Raw genomic sequence first — 21,134 nt, 5'->3', positions numbered from 1 at the left:
TAGCAATAAGTGTTAATACTCAGATCATAGTCTTGAAATTATAAAAGAAATCAGGACTTTGGAAATGTGACCATTTCCATTTCTTGAGTAGAACATGTACAAGGTGAACCTGAAAATCTGATATCAAATATCAAGGAAGTTATCAAAAATTACGAGGGTGTTTCAAAAGGGCTTAGTAAGCAACCTGAAAAGTATCCTTCTGGCCAAATACAGGACAATTTGAACTTCGAAAAAAAAAGAAATAATAATTGCTATTGATTGAAACTTTATCAACTATGTTGAAATCATGAGTTAATGGTAATATTTTTTAAAACAAAGAATCAATCACCTTCAGAGGAGGCTAAGGAAACAATTTATTCTCTTTAAAACTAAAACAGAAGGAAAGAACTAAACATTCATCATATCTTTTGTATATGAACTGTACCACTGGGTAACCAAGTAGTAGATGAAGAGATGTGTCTCTTTATAAAAGTATCTCCACTAATAAGTGAAAAGGACATAGTGGAATTTGAATATCACCATTTTATAACCTCCAATAAATTCATGGATCTAGATATCAACAGTTAGTAATGCCACAAAAAGAGAATCAACCAGACATTATATGCCTCCTGATGAAAGAACACAATGCAACCTACAGTCTTGCCCAAAGAGATAAAACCCGAGTCCAGTGAAGTCTCTGAATTCGGCTACTAGTTTGTAGGAAATACTGAGGACAGAGGAACATGCCACAGTGCACAATGAGTATGAAAACAGCAAACTCCAGGCTGTAGGAAACTACAGATCAAACAGCTTGGGTTCTTGAAAAGATAAATCATAAGGAAGAGAAACAGTGAAAGAGTGATCTTATAGGATGAGAGAGATTTAAAAGACATATCTAAAACACATTTTAATAGGCAAAAATGTAGTGTCTATGGATGTGCACTTGGGTCATATAACCATAAAGAAACACATGGAAATGATTATTATGAAAATCAGGATAGTGGGTAATTTGGGGGTTAAGACGAGATGGTTTGATATTGGGAGGGCTTCTGGAATAGCTGGAAAATTCTATTTCTTGATTTGGGTGTTGGCTATAAGAATGTTTGCCTTATAATAACTCTTTAAGGTATACATGTATTTTGTATTATTTTCTAAATCTTTTATTTTATAATAGATATGATTAAAAGTAACAAAAACCTATTTAACATAAAGAATAGCTGTTATAACAGAGATTTTCAACAAGATTCTCTCACGTGTATTATTCAAGATTGATAAAGTATTAAAAAGAACATATATTTTCAGTGGTTATTAGACTTAGTAGAAAGAGGGAAAACTAGAAGAGGCAATAAAGAACCTGGTGAAATGGAAGGCAGGAATAGTAACTTCTTAATCCTAAAATAAATCCAAGAAATATTACTGGGTTTAGGTGAGCTTTTCTCTTATAAAGTGGGCTTAAATTTTACATAGAGGAATAAATTTTTATAAAGCCCCAATCGCTGGAAAGTTCTGGCCCTTTGAAAATCAGAGCCTAAAAATGTCCTTGACTATATTCTAACCTTGCTTTAATTATTGCCGAGAGAAATTAAGAGCCTTAAATATTTAGATGGATTATTTTAAACATCATTGTTAGGCAAATGATCTTCAAGTGGGGGAAAAAAAAGGAGTGCCATCCTATATAAACATGCATTTCCAGGGACACGCCTGCAACATGGTTAGTACAGACAAATTCTAACCTGCCGAATGCCTGTCTGAAAAAAGAAATCGACTTCTTTCCTATTTCCTTCTGTTTGCTCCAGCGTCTTAATGGCTTCTCCTGTCCATCATTCCAAGTGGCAAGTGACCTAGTTAACTGAACTCTCACATTAGACCGTCTAGATGAGTAACTGCTCATTCTACTCCACTCCTCCTTTTATTCCCCTGCAATTCCTATTATTCTCTCCTCACTTTCCCTATTACAACCCATACTCCTTTGTCTTCTTCTTCTTCTCTGTCATTATTAGAAAAGAAAATGCTTGCTATTTAGGAAATTGAATGCGTTAGAATAAAGATGTTATGTAAATCTATTAAAGATCAATAGAAGGAAAAATACATACTTGGTATAGAAGCAACTCCCATTTTGAGTCAGTGTGTAAATTTCAAAAAAGAAAACACATTTATCAAAGTGTAGAATAATAAATAAAACTCATTTATCAAGTCCACATAAAATTTCAGATTACCATTTTCAGATACCTACAAAGGCTTTGGGAGCTGTCAAAAAATATCACCATAGTGATTTTTTTCCCTGTCTATTGCCATTCTACTTTTTGTCTTCTATGAAACTGCCTCCCACTGTGGAGGCTGAAAATTCCAGGCACCCACTCCACCGCATTTAGCAAGGGCCTCAGCTATTCACTTGTTAATGGGACCAGCAAGGGAGTCAGTGCTGAGAGAGTGAAGGTGAGAGCTCCTAAGAATGGCTTTACTTCCCTATTCAAGAGATGGAAGGGGAGTTAGTGCCCCCTACCTTTGGTCACAGTTGTGTGAGGACACAATATCAACAGCAATGGAAGCTTTTTTCAATAAGGAAGAGAAAAGCTTAAAGACAAAAGTTCAACAAGCTGAGAATGGTGGAGTAGAAAGCTGAAAACAGTCTCAGACCTTGATAGCATGCTTAAGCTGCTGAATCAGCCTGCCCTGGGACTTACTTTCATGTGACATAATGAATGTCTTCACACTTTAAAACACTTTTAGTTGGAAATTCTGTTACTCATTAGTTGGAAATATCCTAACTAATACACACAGATAATACAGGTAGACTTCTTGACACTGTCAATCACAGCAAACAAATGCAATTGGGTAGGGGAAAAGTTACTGAAATGTATTAAATAATACTTATTCTTTTTCACCTAGTTTTACAGACTTTGCTTAATGCAAGCGAAAACATATCTAATTTCAGGCAGATAGACTTTAGAGGCAAAATATGATTAATAACATTAGCAAAAATTAGAAGTATGTTAGTTGAATTATTTATACTTTCTGCTTTCCATAATCGCCATCGAAACATGACTAAATAAAAATTATGATTTTATTATAGAAACAGTTAAGAACAGGTAGACTCTCGTGTCAATTTTCTTCATAAAATAAATGATTATTTTATTATAAATCATTATTAATTTCTTCCCAACAGTTGCTTACACTTTTTTTTCTTACTCTCATGATCAACAATAACATCCTGGAAAAATAAGGGAGTCAAAAATCTGTGTAACAACTCTAAAATACACTTGGATCTAGCCAGATATAGAGTACAAATAGACAGTAATATTGGAAATAGAAGCTATTGAGATATGTGTGTGTGTATGAGAGAGAGAGAGAGAGTGAGACAGAGAGAGAGAGAGAGAGTGAGAGAGAGAGAGAGAGAGAGAGAGAGAGAGAACATACAAGCCATATAAGCAGAAGAACAAAATATGGGACTGTTATATTTATCTCCATCTCCCAGCCCCCACATGCCCTTTTAAAAAAATATTTGAGTTCTTTCCAGAAACACATGAAAGAAAATAGATTGAAGAATTTTCTGGATGGACTGTGACCGCTGGGAACATTCTGAAGTACGTGATCAGGAACTGAAAGTGAGAAGAGAAAAATCCCTGTTTTAACTAAATTAAAGGGCTCCCGAATCATACATAGATCTTTTTCTTTGTCAATAAACGATTAATAAAATCAGTTAAAAAACTTAAACAAAACGAATATCTGCAGTCTATAGCATTCCCTGAAAGCAAAAAAGACTTTCAAATATAATTATCTTACTATAAATTGTATTAATAGAAATTACTTCAGTGGGGGCAGGGGGACCTAGATTGTAGAGAATAACCAATGAAGAAAAATGTTTCCTAAGGGTGTGTTGGCAGCAAAGAAAATTTTGGCACAAGTTCTTTAGGAATCAAGTGGAATGGTGGGATTGGATGGTGTCCAGGTAAGAGTTAAACTAGTGTCCCAATGCTAGGAAAACATATTTACAGTACAATCCTAAAATGACTCACTGCAATTTGAAAAAGGGGTCCCCAGGCCTCTGACCTCGAACTGGTAAACGTCTGTGGCCTGTTAGGAACCAGGCTGCACAGCAGAAAGTGGGCAGCCGACCAGAGACCAAAGCTTCATCTGTGTTTGCAACTGCTCCCCAGCACTAGCATCACTGCCTCAGCTCTACCTCAGATGATCAGGCATTATATTCTCATAGGAGCACTGGTCCTTGATGCCAAAAAGGTTGAGGACCACTGATTTAAACCTATTTCTTTTTCACTCTTTTCTTTGATAATATAACAATTAACTGGTGACTGGTTTTCTGTATCTTAGTTCTTTAAATTAACTTATAAAGCTATAATTCTTCGACTTTTTCTTCAGATTAACCAAGTACATCAGTCTTTTCCCATAGATACTATTTTCTAGCCATCATCAACTAATCATCAATCACTTTTGAATATTTTTTCCCACCATTAAGTATGACGTAAAAAACGAGTTACCTCATAAATGTAGATTCTCAGGCTATATACTGGACATACTGAATAAGAATCTTTGGAGATTCTTATCCACACCAAAATTTGAGAACCACTGCTTTAAAGAATTCCACTATCAATTAGAATTGAATGATTTGAATTGAATTTGACCAATTATTTTTTTTTTACCAAGGGCTTTAGGAATTTAGTTTAGAGAACATGTTATCTATTTTTTAATAAATTATATTTATTCGAATCCCTCCAAATATCATTTATTCATACTAAAAAGCTATCTTTTAGTTTTGACATTAATTATTATTAAAATGACTGAACTAGTATATGGCAAGTCAATTTCAAAGTATTTCCTACATGAAATATGTTAAGAAAAACATGATTCAATGAGTCAACTTCTATTTTTATTCTTTTCCTTTATGGAGAAGTCTTGAACAGCCTTTTTTTTTTTTTTATCTCTTGATATGTAATATTTTAAAAGTGGGAATTTTTTTAAGGAATAAATGATGACATATAGCTTCTGTAATCTTTATGGCATTGGCAGGTGTCATTGCAGTAATAGACTAAATCTTTCTTCTAGAAAGAACCCAAAGTAGTAAAACTTTGCCTATTTTCTTCTATTTCATTTAATTAAATGTTCTACCTACCAATAAACCAAGTGAAAGCTCTTAAATAATTTCTGACATGAGCTAAATTTTACTTCTGATTCATAATGACTGATTATAACCCTGTGACAATTTCAGAAAATTAATTAGTTATGAAGAGCAAGAACTCTAGAAATAAATATGCAGAGGCTGAAAATTGAATTGTAATCTTTTTCATACTACGTGGAAATGGTCAAATGGAATTAAAGAACTCAGGTCACCAAAATAATATAAAGGAAACTTTTTATTATACATTGGTTTTATTTTCAATAAATATGTCATATTGTGGCAATATGAATTACATAAAATGCACACGCAATATTTTATCTGTGATTACAAACTTGCCCAAAATGCTACTTACTGCCAAGCATGAAACTTGTAAAACTCAAAGTTTACTCCTAACGCTTTTGAATCACTTGGGGTACATATTAAGAAGGCATATTTTGGGCTCTACCCCAGAGGGACTGAATCAATCTCTGGAGGGTATGTCCTGGGAATCTGCATTTACAGTGCTAAACATTTACTTATTACCCACACTGTTAGCATTCTGGCAAGAGTGCTAACTTCTTCACTATCTATGACATGATCCAGATTCCCCAAGCTTCAATGCTTCATTCTGTCTTAGAGATGAACATGGAGTGTTTATCAGAAATCCACAGCTAACATCCATAGGCACAGTTGGGCAACTGCTTCAAAGAGGCAATGAATTTTGTCCTTTTCAATCACCTTTTTTGGTGTAGAAATTTATGGGCTGGTATTAATATCCACTTACAATAATCTAACATCGACTGAGCAGTTTTAACTACGACTTTCTCACCTCATTGTTGGGCAAACTTTTTCTCTGTTTTCTAGTGTAGAGATAGAAAGCATGTCTGCATAATACCTTAGGCTTTCAACAAGATTCTGCAGGTATCTTGTTTATATGGGGTTTTGTTTTGTTTTGGTTTATTTAATTAGTATAGTTTATGTCCTAGAAAGAGGTACACAAATGTTGGTGTAATTTAAGAACAATAGACTGCAATAATCACAATTTGATAATCCCATCTGTTTTTCATGAGAAGGAAGCAATGTTCCATGATGGTGTCAAAGGACCTACCAGTCTTCCTGAATCTGACCACACTCCTGAGATTCTATCTTCCTGTTTTTCTTTGTGTAGGTTCAAATTTCCATCTGCTGTCATATTCTTACTGCCTGAAGAATGTCTTTTAACATTTCTTTAGTGAAAGTCTGCTAGAAATGATTTTTTTTTTTTTAAAGCAACTTCATTTGCCTTTATTTTTGAGAGATATAGTTGGATATAGAATTCTGGATTGACAGTATTCTTTCTTTTACTACTTCAAAGATGTCATTCCATTGTCTTCTGGTTTACATAGTTTCTGTCAAGAAGCCTGATGTACCCCTCTGTAATGTGTCATTTTCTTTGACTGCCTTTGAGATTTTCTGTTCATATTGTATTGTCATTAATTTTGGAAAATTCGCAGCTTTATATCTTAAAATATTTTCCTATGTCATCCTTCCTCTTCCCTCCTTCTGGGACTCCCATTATATTTGTGAAACCACTTGATATTGTCTCACAGCTCTTGCCTGCCTTTGATTTTTTAAAAATTCTTTTCTTGCCTTAAGTGTTTAAATTTAAATGATTTTTATTTACCTCTCAAGTTTAGTGTTTCTTTCCTCAGCTGTGCCCAGTGTTCTTATAAGAACATTGAAGCAGTTCTTCATATCTAGTAATGTATTTTTAATTTCTAGCATTTCCATTTCACATTTCTAATAATTTTCATCTCTCTGTGGAAATTCCCTATATGTTCACACATATTGTCCACTTTTTCCACTAGATCCTTTAACATATTAATCATAGCCCAACATTTGGGTCATTTCTGAATCTGAGTCTATTGATTGCTTTGGCTCTTGATAATGCATTTTTTCCTCCTGCTTTTCTGGGTGTCATAATTTTTGATTGAATAATAGATATCATGTGTAGAAGGACAGTAAGGACTGAGGTAAATAGTATTTATACCCATAAATGGGCATGCCTCTTCTGTCAGGTCAATAATGTGGGTTATTGAATCAATCTAGTCAGGAGTTAAGCTGAGTATGGGTTTTATTGTTGTTATCATTACCTTCGGTGTACCACAAGATTCGAATTCTTCTATTACCTTCTGCTTAATGTGGGGCCTGGAGTGCTGGAGAGCTTTTCTCCATGTCTCTCAGCTTTCAGCAGTTTTTGTATGGTTGTGTTATAGAAGGGATCTCTCCCCACACCCTTTCTCCTCCTCAGCAAAAACTAGTGTTGCTTGTTACTGATACTTGGCTCTCAGTGGGACAAGGGAGCATACTCCTGGTTCAGCCCTAGTCTTAGACATGTTCTGTGTACCTGAGGCTTTCTCAGCATTTCTGCCCCTCTGACCCACTGCTGCCAAATTCTGTCTTGTGTTTGCTGTGTTAAAAGAGAGAGAGTAGAGAGGAAACAATACCCAGCCTTTATTTGGGATCCATTCAGGACACTGAGCCCCAGTGTTTCCTGAGGCTTCCCCAGAGGTAGAGAGTTTGTGCTTCTATCTCTCTCCCAGAAGCAATGGTTGTAGTAGTATTTTCTGGTGGTTTAAGGTTTTCATATGAGAGAAACATTTAGGGAAGTTAGGAGGGGTTTCTTGATTGTCCCACAATGACAGAGTTGTCACTTTCTAATAGTCTTGTTATCGCAAAAGATATTTATTGCTATCTCATAGAGAAGAATGTGGTGTTTCAATTTAGCTTCTATACAGATATTTATTAAGGAGATGCTCCATGAATAGTCCTTTAAATATTAACTTAATACACTGCTGCCTGTTCTTTATTTCTCTACCAGATACAGCTGCAGGAAAACATATTCGTATAAAAACACTTGTTTCTTTTAGCCACTTTCCATAGTACCACCAAAATTAAACTAAATTAAACTAAATCAAAATGAATGTGGTTAGGGAAAAAATAAAAACCATTGTGCAAAAGGAAAGTGCATACTTCACACTTGGATCCAGGGCTCTGTCATTTCTCTGGAGACAGTCTGCAGTGTCAGATAATTGTAAAAATCATCCCCCAAAAGAGCCCCTAACAAGAGGATTTCTGAACTTTCTAAAAGCCACATGGGTGTACACATGGTGCCAGGGGTTTGAGGAAGTTGGTTAACTCTTACTCTGAAGCCAGGGTAAGTCTAGTGAGCCCTACTCAGACTTTCAGAGAAAATGAAACTGAGATATATTTAGAGGATGATTACTGTCACAAATAGGTTCTCTGAGATACCTTAGCAGAAGACCAGAATTAGAAAAGAGGACATGAGCTTTTATTCTAGTAAATGTTTAGTATTTAAAGCTGAATCAATTCATGGGTTTCCAGGGCCTGAGAAGGGTCTGTTCTTTAAAAAAGGAAAAAAAAAAAAGTACAGCATACTATTTAAGGCTCCGAGTTCTATACTAATTATCACTATTAAGGCCATTTAAGATATTTTTCCAGTTTTGAGATATAATTGACATAATATTGTATTAGTTTTAGGTGTACAACATAATGATTTGACATATGTATATATTGCGAAATGATCACCAAAATAAGTTTACTTAATACCCATCACCTCCGTTACAATTTTTTTGTGTGTTGAGAACTTTTAAGATCTACTCTTAGCAACTTTCAAATATGCCATGCAGTATTGTTAACTTTAGTCACCATGCTGTACGTCTTGTCCCTACAACTCACTTATAACCGGTAGTTAGCACCTTTTGATAACCTTCACTCGTTTCACCCACTTTCCCCTACCGATTCCCTCTAGCAACCACCAGTGTTTCCTATTATCTTTTTTTCTTTACATGCAAGCTAATTTTAAGGGGTATATTATATTTGTGAGGGAACTGTTCTCTAGCTTCTTTATATGGAAATGTGGTGTTGATAAGCTTAAACATACAAGTCAATATTCAGCATTCAAATTGCCAATTTGTTATTGCTCATTACAAACAAAAAGGAAAATGAAAAAAAAAAAAAAGCAAAAATAAAGAAACTTTTTCTTATAAGGGAAGTTGCTGAAGGGCCTTCCCTTTCACAGGGTGTCACTGATAGGCCCTCTGAGAACTGAGCCCGAAAACATCTGAAGTCAAGATTCAGGCAAGTTTTAAGCAAAATTCACAGAGGAGTGGCCCCGTCCTGCACCTCACTCCCCAACCTCCACACTGGCGCGAAGACTGGTGGGACTTGGCTCAAGGCCCCTCCAAGAGAGGATGAGGCCCAGAGGCCCGGAGGAGCCAGGAGAGATACCGCGCCAGTCCTGCCCCGCGGGCGAGGGCGGAGGCATCCGGCCGACTCCCCTTCGCCCCGAGGAGGCGGAGCCTCTGCCTTTCCCGCCTGCGGGCTCCCCGCCCAGCCCTCTTTCCCCCTCCATTCCCTGCGCCATTTCTACTACTTTCAGCCCATCTGGCCCCCCAAGGGCTCTTGCCGCTCTGGACTGCGCGGAGCTGATCCCCAGGCGGAATGCGGCCACCCCCGGGGCCGTGGTGGCTGCTGCTCTGGCTGCCGCCCTTGGCCATCCGGCCCGCAGGCGCGCGGCGCGGGGAGGAGGCGGCCGCGTTGTCAGGTAACCGGGGCGCCGGCCGCACGCGCACGCGCTCCCAGCTTCCCGGCTCCCCGGCGCCACGAGGACGCTCCCCGGCCAGGGGCGGCAGAGGCCAGGACAGCGGGTGGCTTCTTCCCTCCCTCGCGGGAAGCTCGCCCTGCGGGCGCGGCCTGCGCCAGGGGCAGGCCCAACCTCCCTTCCCGTTTGCTTGGGCTCTTCTGGTCTCTGCTGGCACTTGGACTTTTTATGATTCTTTAAGACTAGAAGCAACTGCAAAGTTCAGTCTGGCCCTGTTACCTTGGTTTATAGAAGCAGTAACCACAGCTCAGAGATGTGTTTTGATGTGTCCAAAGTCGCACGGCTTTTGTATAGTACATTCTTTGATGTTGAAAACCCCTGTTTAGCGATATTTGGCCTCAAGACTAGAGAACTTAAGAGCTTTGGCTTTAGAATCTGACCGAAATTCCCCTGCCCTGACTAGTTTTGTGACCTTGAGTGCTTTACATTACTGGTCACATAAAACACAAATAGTAATACCTCACCGGATATTGTGATGTTTAACATGTATACCATCAAGGTACATAGGAAACAAGAAATGGTAGCTGCTCATCATAGTGTTGTTCAGCTGTTATCTGTGCAGTGCTCTCGAGATCCTGGCACAGAAGGGGAAGTCGAGAGTTCTAACTCCAGAACTGCTACTAATTTGCGATGAGCTTAACATTTCATTCCACCACGCCCCCCCCAACCAAAATCCTTTAAAAAGATTTCCTAGAATCACTGCCCACCAATTTCTCTTCATCTCATCAGCCACCTCTGATTGCAAGGGAGGCAACCAAATGTGGTCTTTTAGCTGCGCACCCCCTCCAATAAAATCAGGGTTCTCTGTCTAAAGATGAAGGCAATTATCAGATTTTGCCGCAGCTGCCAACTCGGGAATCTTGGCGAATCACCAACTATACACCAGTTTTAATTGAACATTTGTTGAGTGTTTACTATGTTAGGCAGTGTTAAAAGTGCTTTAACTGCTTTATCTTATTTAAGACCCATAGTGGCGGCGGGGGCAGGGGGCGCAGTTAGGTAGCATTTATAAACCCATTTTACAGATGAGGAAATGAAGGCTTAGTAGTAAGAAAAGTGATCAGTATATAACGACAAAAAAGTGAGCCACGAATCTGTCTAAGGAGGGTTTGAGCATGGCACAGCCAGAACTTGAGATCTAGTCCAGCCATTACATTCAGCCACTCACTTGTGGAATTACCATGGTCCAAGCACATAATCTTTACGAACCATAGTTTTCTCATCGGTAAAACGAAGGTGTTCAATTGCTGGATGGTTTCCAATATTTTCCTCACCATTTTATTTGGCTTAGTGAACCCAGTGTTTTTCAAGTTTTTGTGTTACCAGATTGTGTTTAACAGTTCACTTCTCTATTTTTTTAATGAAAGGCATACGTAAATGCCTATCAGAGCCTCTGTTCTGCCTGAGACATGCATGATACTCACTCGGTTGATAAAATTCTAGCTCGCAACTGAAAAAAAAGGCAGTTTCCTTTTAGCAATGCTTGCCATTCCAGATAGGCTTTACAACATGGATTACAAAGCATCCTGGACCAGTGGTGTGCCAATGACACTGTTCTGGAACCTCTGGTTTACACTAAGTCTAAATTAGAACCATTGCTGCTGTAAAAGTCTTAGTGTTAATGAGGAAACTTGAGATCAAATAACTAGTACTTCCTTTCATAAAACGGGGCCAATCTATAAGGTGAGAGGCTTGGATTATTCCTGTTCTAAATTTCCATCTGGAACACACACACACACACACACACACACACACACACACCACTCCCCCACCCACCACCCACCCCCTGCCATGGAATGGAGAACATCTAGACCAAAGCCAGCTTTCTGTCACCCTATTGGAAGAAAAGCAGAAGCAGTTGAAACACAGGAGGGGCAGGTAGTTGTCTTGCTGAGAGGAAGAAATTTCAAGCCAAGAGTCACCCGCAGTTTGCAACCAGCGGGTGAGTTTCCTAGAAACCATGTGTTGTCCTGTGATGAAGTTCAGGCCACTGCATTGAATTCCCAGGCTTGAACTGTTACAATACGCTATTTGAAACCACAGCTTTCAAATTCATCTGTGGAAAAGAAAAATCAATACTTGAAATTAAAATCATACCTGAATATGCATTACTATGTGTCAATTTCAGACGAGATTGGGGAGATTGGGCGTGTTCAGGGTGGTATGGCTGTAGACAGTATGTGTCAATTTCAGATTAATTTTCTATGCATGTTCTTGGAGAAATAAAAATCAAGTCATGTTTAAAAAAACAACTAAGGTTAGTAGAATAGAGAAGTTACCTTCATGACTTTGATGCTACATGTTAACTTCTTTGACAATGTGAATTTACAAAATAATACCCAGAAAAACCCTTTTACCATTTGAACTTTCAGGAGTTAAGGCTTGTTGGTGTTTTGCTTCCCCCGCTCCCTCGCTGTTCTCCCAGAGATTCCTTGTCCTAAAAAGCAGTTATACGACAAATGGAGAAAGTGGCAGTTTAATAAATGGTTTTATTATTCTGTTATAGTTTCACCTGTAGATATTTTTTCCCATAAGAGGGCCATGTAAGATTAAATTATCAGAAGGAATGTTGCTGAATTATTTTTATGTTAGAGTTTGTTTAAATCTGCTAAGATTTGAAGAGTGCGCTTTTTATTTTTAGCATGTTCTATAAGTGGGTTTAAGTATTATCTGATCGTTTCTGAAGTTTTGACTGAATATTTTTACCTTATGTTTGACTAAACTCTAACTTAAATATATCCTCACACATTTAGGAAAACTAATCAATGACAAAAGAACTACAAAGGAGTAATTTTAAATTTAATTTATTAGAGCAGGTGATATTGAACTGTCCCTTTTTATATGCGAAATGTAGTCCTAAATTAATTCAATATTTATGAATTGAGTGGTGTTTAAAATGAACTAAGGTGTTACTTCGGCTAAGGTAACCCTGACTCAGATCCTTTGGTAATGTAAATAACTGTGCTTTGTCTTAGCAGTTGGGGCACAACAGTCCAGAAATATACTGTTCTCCAAAAGTCAGGTTTATTGAAATGATCAAGAGAGCCCACTAGGGACTGCAGGGAGTTAAGGAAGGGATGCTCATGGCTTAGAGACGCAGCCTTGCTAAGGTTGCCATAGCAAGGGTAGCATTTAGGGTTAGTCCCCCAGATACTCCTAAGTGCTTGAGAGATGAGCCAGAGCTGGGATAGCCCACATTTCCAGATCTTTCCCCTGATCCAAAGCAGATTTGAAGAAGTAAATACCTAGGTTATTGGGCACCATCCAGAGTGGAGACATATTTTAGCCCCAAGTGGAAGAAGTTGTTCTCCCTAGGCAGCAATTCTTCTGACTGAATGAATGATTATTATTGCATTTTTATGAATCTCTGGAAATGTCTTTTTGTTTTCTGGATTGCACTGTAATGGGATTATGTTGATACCTTTGTGATTTATTTGCGTTTGCCTACATCTACCACTTGGAAGTTCTGTCCTACAAGAATGAAGCAGAAAAGACTAAGGCCACGTGGATAAATGACACCTGCAAATAGGCAGGCAGATTCATAGCATTCAATGTCAGGGCTTGAACAGGTAATAGAGTTCAGATAAGCAGTCAAGATGGCTACATTTTCTATTTTCTACCCTCAGGTGGAGATAAAGGAAGTAGAAACTGAACAATGAAATGTCTCTAGAAGAAGGATGCTGAAGAGAGGATAGGCCAAAGAAAGACATAACCTTTGTAAACAATCTAAGATAAAAGATCTGGTTCTCTCTAGGAAGGCAGTAGGCCCACCACGATAACAATCTTGATTGTCACAAGTCACTGTTTTACGTCTCATCCAAGTAGCCTATGTCTTCAGGTTCACATGAACTCAGTTGGAGCTAGCTTTGTGGCTTCTTGTGGCTGTGAGTTTCTAGTTTCTTAGATATTTAGGAATTCTTGTGTAGGTCGATTGAAATGCATTTACCTCAGGAGAGAGGTGGTAACAATGAGGGCAGCCAAGAACACCATGAAATGTTGAAACCTTGTCTATAATGCCTCATGTATTTTATAAATTGTACATCAACTTCATCGCAAAAGCCAGAGGCCACTCTTGAGAATTCCAAGGCAGGCACTATTTCCTACCTACATGCTTTTAGTAGTGTTTCTAGAGGTATCAATAATCAAGGCAATCTACCTTCATTCATACTTTCCTTAATTTGTTGAAGACTGAGGTAAAATTCAGAGCAAATTTTTTTCTTTTAACTGGGAGTCCTTTACACAGAATACACTGGTGCGCCACATATGGGTAACAAAAACAAGCTTATTGCCACCTCTTGCTTTTCTCTGCCCTCCTCTGTCAGGTGAGGAGAAAGAAGAGGGTCCCAAGGATATATTAAGGGTTACAGCTCTCAGCCTTCAAGTTAAGGGTCCACTGATGACAGAGTAGGGTAAAGGGGAGGTGTAGCCTGTGGGTTCTGTAGGTGGGATGTCACAGGCTGGACCGGATGCTCTGTTATATCAGGTTGCTTCAAGGGGAGGGCCAGAGCTGACTGGGCACTGTCTAGGCTCTTACAGAGATTGGTTAGGCTTCCACTGGCTTGTCTATACACAAAAGATAAATATTTAAATGCTATAGCTACTGTTGTGAACATGCAGTGTCCTTAACCATGGAAAAACAAGAGTTAAACTAATAAATACATATGTAACATGAAGAAAACATAAAGCAGAGTAAGAAGAAGGTGGTGAAAGGGGTTGGAGTGTGCCATTGTAGACAGTGGGGTCAGAGAAGGAATTCCTGGGAAGGTGATATTTGAGCAAACACATAAATTATCGGAAGGAACAAGCTCTGCTAAGATCTGTAGAAAGCAGGTTGCAGATCGAGAAAATAGCAAGTAGGAAAAATTGAGGCTGCGGTGGCTCTACATCTTGAGAATGGGAGGGTTAGTGTGTCTGGAGCAGCCATACAGAGGGCAAGTGGAGGAGAGGTCAGAGGTACCCAGGTCTTTGGAAGGGATGGTGGATTTTATTATGGGTGAGGTAAGTCGTTGGAAGGTTCTGAGCAGGTCAGTGATGTGGCATTTACTACATTTACCATCTGTGATACAGCACCTGTCTCTCTGTATATTGTACTATGTTGTATTATATGTTAATTATATATATTTATGTATTACATATAACACACCTATATATTTATACACACACAAATATATTCCTACAAGATCTATGCTGATTAGAGAATAGGTTGTGGGGAAGAATCATAGGGGCAATTCTGGAAGCAGGGAGACCAGCTAGAAGGCCATTACAGTAATCCAAGTGCAAGAAGACTGGCTTGGACAACAAAGAAGCATTTACTCTTAAATTCAAACTATTATACTATACTTAAATTGCATCATCTTGCCCTTAAAAGTTACAAATATCAAATGATTTAGGAGACAGTCTTAGGACCAAATGAGAAAAGCCTTCAATTTGTTTGCAAAGCTCACACCCCAAAGAGGATATTCCCTTAGCCCACTAACAAAAAAGGGTAGCTTGCTGTTCTTATGGGAATTGATTCAGCCCTTGAAGTGGTGGAACCTACTATGAAAGGAGATCACTGGAAGGGACCCTGGAGGCACCCACAAGAAAAGCCCCTAGCATGAAAGCACGTGGTGTTAGGAGTAACCCTGAAGAAAGAACTGTCTGGAAATTAATGATCTTACAGTAGTCTGGGGCTGCTGGGGTCTGTGCACCCTAGACCTCATGCTCTTCACCTGCCCTACTGGAATACACTCCCTTTCTAAGGGTAGGTAGGAATTCCTCTCATTGGGTCCCCCAGCCTAAAGTTTTGGACTCTAGCCATCGGATTTAGCCCTATTCCTGCTCAGAGAGCTCACAGGAAGCAATGAGGCAGAATGTGGGATACCTGAAGGCGAGTCCAGAGCCCCCCTTCTTCTAACCCTACCTCTGCTGCTCAATAATTGTTCTAGTGTGTTCTCATCACAGTTGCTCAGACTCTTCCAGGTTCTACATTGCCTTCTTCGACATTTGTCTTTGGTACAGCGAGCTGCAGCCTGCTGATGTCCCTGGAGTGTCCTCTCCCTTGTACAGCCCTTGGCCAGGAGTCATTTGCACCTCAGATATACCCAAGAATACGCCTCAGCATTGGTTGCTTTGTGTGTTGGCTACACTGGTTCCGCATTCTCCTTTTGACTCTTGTGTGTAACCAGACTATGCAGGCATGCATTTTTAATTGTTAGTATCCTGTATTTAATGGAAAGCCTCTAAAACTTTTTTTCTCATGGCTTTTTGAGACCTGCCTCTAAACCTGGATTCTTGTATTTACATCTCAGACTCTCAAACTCTGCAAATTTGTTGGTATATTTAAAAACATGCATTTCCTCAAAATGTTAAGAGTAAAGATTAAATGATTTGACAGTGTCACAGTGGAAGATACTGGATCCTCATGTAACTTCCCTGCTTTGGTAGCTTTGTGACCTTAATGCAGTTGTGTTTCAAGAAGTGGGCACTGACATTGTCCTTTCTCCAAGTCAGTCTTCACTTTCCTCCAGCTTAATGCTCAGGATGTTTCTAGGACAGGTACCTATCTGGGCTTATTCTATGTTATTCCCTAAATGGATGTAATTGTTAACTAATTAATACTGGTTACCCAGTTTTTCGCCATCTTTGGTATAGCAGGTTGTTCTAGCTTCATTTCAGGTTTTTCTCGAGAAACAACTGACCACACTTTCTTTATAGGAATGTGGGGAGAGAGTGTGTAAAGCCCATTTCTTTGTGTGCCCATAAGCATTCCCTGTTCCTGTTTCCTATTGAAAGATGTAGTGGTGACACCTTATCCTGAATCTAGAAGAACTTATGACCCTCATCTCACTTCATTTTAAATTCAAATACAGCAGCAGATGAATGCCAGTACTTTATTATTTTTTTGTGGCATTTACTACATTTACCATCTGAGATACAGCACCTGTCTCTCTGTATATTGTATTGTGTTGTATTATATATTAATTATATATATTTGTATATTACATATAACACACCTATATATTTATACACACACAAATGTGCGTATCTACATCTGCCTCCAGTCATATTTCTCCTACGTTGCAGACCTATCCACTTTCACTTAGTCCCACCAACCAAAACTCAGTATAACCAAAATTGAACTCATCCCCGCAATTTCCTGCACAAACTTGCCTCTTCTCCGGTATTCCTTATCTGGGTGAAGAGCCTCTCCACTCACCAGAACCTTCATGTCATCTTCTTGCTCTCCTTCATCTGACGAATCTCTTAAGTCCGTTGATTCTACTTCCTTGGTTCTTTCTCCCTCCTACTTAGTTCATTTCTTGCTGAGATTGCTTCAGTAGCCTCCTTAATGGTTCTTTTACTTTCAGTCTTCTCTCCCTCTGATATTTCATATTGCCTATAGAATGCTCTTTCTAAAACATGAATGTCACTTATTGAATTGGTTATCATCTCTGTTCCCACAGGTCCGTTCTCTGCCTTTCCCTCCCCTGCTCAGTGCCTGGAAGCTGACCTCTATTGATAGAATCACCTGGGCTTCTTCTCCCTCTGGCTTCGCATTAGGTTTGGCCAATGAGAGGCACTGTCAGGAGGGCAGGAGAGAGAGAGAGGCTGTACCCTCATCCCTCCATTCAGCTGAAGTTCTGACAGTGATTGCATTCCATCAGACTACTGTCTCTGTTTCTGTCTCTGTCTCTCTGTCTCTCTCTCTCTCTTTGTCTCTCTCACACACACACACACACACACAAACACACACACACACAAACACACACACACACACACACACACACACACACAGCAGCTCCGTAACATTCTGTCCTCCCTTTGCCATTTCTTCAGGCTTAGGGGTGTTCAAGGCTTACTGCTGTTGCTGGTGCCTGGAACTTCAGAATGCCTAGTCTTTTTAGTTAAACTCTTTTGAGTGTCAACAGTCTCCTGCTGAGACTTTGATACCTAAAATCCTTCAGTGCCCTGCTCTCAGCATGAAATCTATACCTTAGTGTAATAGTAACCACTGCTTACCTCTCTAGCTGCAGGCGTTGAAATGTCCTCCTGTCTTCCCTTCACTTCATCCTCTTGAATGGCTGAACCACTTCCATGTTTTCCTTCATCTCGATAGTTTTGTACATATTTGCTACCCCCAGCCCTTCACTTTTATGTTATTGCCTCCAGCTTAATTCTTCAGTGCTTCTCTCCCACTTCCTCTTTTCTGGGAAGCTGCCCTCAATTCTTGCTCTGTACTTCAGGATTGAAAAAATGCTGGTTCTTTGTACTCTTATAGTACCCTTCGTATGTCATAAAAGTATTGACACTAGACTATAATTTTTGGTCTGTTTCCTGCTAGGTTGGAAAGATTGAAGGACTATAATTACTATGTAGAAGAATTTCTTGGTCATAGAATATAAAAGAACTACCATTATTCCTGTGAATAAAAATGAAAAAAAAAGATAAAATTCTAGGCACTTAAATATTTAGAAAATATATTCTCTTTTCCATTTTTCAGTTCCAAGGTGTAAAGCTTTGAAGGAAATGGATTTAATTAAAACTTCTGCTTCAGACTGTTACTGCTACAATCAAAATTCCCAAATGGACTGGAAAAACATATGGTCAACTGTGCAGGTAAGAGCATACTTTTAAATCATATCTTAGGAACAGGGAATTAAATGTCTATTTCAAGAGTAAAAACGTAGCTTTTATATGACTTAGAGCTGTGTATCAAAGCTGACTTGGGGATTATATACAGTGGCTCCAGGGGAGGGGTGTGTGGGAGAGGACATTAGCTCTCCGTGCTTTTCATCAGCCTTTCTCCAAACCATTCCAAATAAGTATATTAAGTGGATACAGTGTGCTTGCTGTTTAGATACAACTCAAGACAACACCTTCTCCCCTACTTTCCAAAATAATTACTATCCCAAATCCCTCTGTACAGAAATTCTGAAGTTACCTCTGATCCCAGGTATGGCCAAGATAGTAGTTACTCTTGACAGCCTAGTACTTTCTTTCTGTCATTCAACATTTAACAAATATTTCTTGAGTACCTACTAAGTGCCAGAAATTATTCTAGGCTCTTAGAATATATCAGTGAACAAAACAGATCCTTGTTCCTGTAATGATACTCTCAGGGGTGGGGGCAGGTTGGGGTAAGGCATAAATGTGTAAAGAGAAGAAAATTATAAAGCTAGTAAATGCTGTGAAAAGAATATAGAATAGGATAAGTGAAATGGGGGAATGAGGGCAAGTTGCAGTATTAAAAAGAGTGGTCAAGGTAGAAGGTGACATTTGAGTAAGATTTCAGTAAAGTGAGTGTTACCCAAGAAGATATCTGGGGAAAGAATGTTCTAGGCTACAGGCATCACTGGGGCATCTTATTAGTAGGCACATGATGTTGATTTGTACCATTAATGATAATTTACACTCTCTTTGATCACTTGGTTAAGGTGGTGTCTGTAAATTTACAGTTTTACCACTGTAAAATGACTATTTTCACCTCTGTAAGGAATGAATATTTTCACTAGATAATTTGAGACTCTGTAGATATCCTATTCCTCATCAAACTTTCTTCTCCTGATTTTATCATCCATTGATCATGCTTGCCTGAATCGATTGTCATCATGGTTGTCAGCTGGTAATTTTCTAATTCCATTGTTTCTGCTACATTCATTGGCATTCTTCTATAAAGAAGAATTTTTCCTCCTGCAATTTATTTATATCCACATGGTCTCATTACTTTCATTATTTATTTTGATATTCAGATTGTCCTAGATTTGGTCCCTTCAAACTAGTGGCCAATGGTCTTTTAACTTGTGCTCATTATTTGAGCACTTCTGTACCTTCTGCCATACAAAATGTTCCAAGTTTACTTTGTAATATCTTAGACCCTGCTCTGAAATCATGCTTTCTTCCAAGGAGCATTCAGTGTTAGTTGTGTTTATTACCACTGGGGTATCATTGTCATATGTGTATATACATATACATACACACCCATACACCTGCACACATATCTATTTTTTTTAAAACCATGAATTCTGATATCTCCCATACTACTGGGTTTATTCTAATCTTTCTCCTTTTCATATTTATAACTTCTTTCTCTGATAGTGAGAAACCTGGTTCTCATTATCCTCAATATATTGATTTATTTGCCTAATCCTAGAATATACTGAAAGGAATTTAGATTTGCTAAGCCATACCATTGTAAAAAACAAACAAATGTAATAACAGGAGTTCAGTATTTGTTTACAGTGTGTTTTATCTTTAATTCAAGGGTATATAGTCTAAATACTGTGCTCAACAGTTATTTGGATTAATGTACTTCCACGCATGCCCCTCCAATATGATTTTATTATTCATTTGAATTATATTTGTTTTTATTTGTTTCAATTTCAGAGTTTTTGCCCCATCCTGGTTGATTTTATTTTATTTTTTTTTAGTATGTACAATGTTAATATGGCTGAGAAAACTACATAAATGTATTCGCAGAGAAGAAAGATCCTCATATTTCTCTACCCATTCCTACCAAACCCTTGTAGGTAGTCTTATTAGTTTCTGGTATATCTTTCCTCTTTCTTTTTGCAAGAGTAAGCAGTGATACATGTGTATAGATAGTGCTTAAAGCTGAATCTAAGTAGTGAGTTTAGATGGAAAAGAGAAGACCAGTGACTGAGCCTGGGTCAGTCTTACAGTAAGAGGTCAGGGTGGAGGAAGAGGCTGACAGAGGAGACAGAGATGATGTCCAGGAAGCCCCAGGAAAGAAGTGTAACAATGTAAAGGGAATGACCAGCAGTGCCGAATGCTGTTGCTAGATCAAATCAGATGACTGAGAATGAATTGACTGTTCGATTTAGCAACCCGGAGGCCACTGGTGACCTTGTCACGGACATCCTGTTGAGAACAAAAGACTGACTGAAGTGGGTTAAAGAGAGAATAGGAGGAGAGGAACTGCAGACTTCAGGTACCAGCAACTTTTTAAAAGAATTTTATTTCAGTGGGAAGCTAGGAAATGGGTGATAGCTGGAGGAGAAAGTGGAGTCAATAGAAGAAGGCCTCTTTTTTTAATGGGAAAAATATTAGCATATTTATATACTTATAAAAATGGTCTAGTAGAGTGGGAAGAACTGGTCGGATGTCCTTCAGTTGGCAAAAATGGATCAGATCCAGTGCACAAGTCGGAGGGCTTGCTTTCAGAATGGAGCATGTAGATCTCTGTAGCAGAAGTTTCATCCCCACAGGCCAAAAGCAGAATATGTGCCTGCAGATGCTGACAGGTGGGGTAATTGGGATAGGAGCTGGTCAACATTCTCTTCTAATTTTTTCCATTTTCAGTGAAGCAGAAAGGATCAGCAGCCAAGGAATGGGAGGAGATGTTGGGGTATTAACAAATGAGAAATTGAAAATCATTGT

At 38.7% G+C, this 21,134-nt stretch overlaps 1 protein-coding gene across 8 annotated transcripts in view; it reads left to right on the top strand.

Annotated features, from left to right (window-relative positions):
- Positions 1–9,483: 9,483 nt before the first annotated feature.
- The window catches only part of NEMP2 (nuclear envelope integral membrane protein 2), a 26,309-nt gene continuing 14,658 nt past the window's right edge, over positions 9,484–21,134 (top strand). For 6 of the 8 annotated variants that reach the window (XM_025039474.1, XM_025039473.1, XM_025039477.1 and 3 more), the window contains exons 1-2: positions 15,911–15,947; positions 18,238–18,353. In XM_025039474.1, the coding sequence (XP_024895242.1) occupies positions 15,926–15,947; positions 18,238–18,353 (138 nt within the window). In that variant the 5' untranslated portion in view covers positions 15,911–15,925. Of the gene's footprint in view, positions 9,699–9,750; positions 11,698–15,910; positions 15,948–18,237; positions 18,354–21,134 lie in introns of those variants that run through there. The other 2 variants (XM_006921291.3, XM_025039472.1) reach the window with 2 other exon arrangements.

Source organism: Pteropus alecto, unplaced genomic scaffold, assembly GCF_000325575.1.
Source record: "Pteropus alecto unplaced genomic scaffold, ASM32557v1 scaffold3, whole genome shotgun sequence".
NCBI lineage: Eukaryota > Metazoa > Chordata > Mammalia > Chiroptera > Pteropodidae > Pteropus > Pteropus alecto.
Note: the sequence above shows the minus strand (reverse complement) of the source record. Positions and strands in the feature narration are given on the sequence as shown.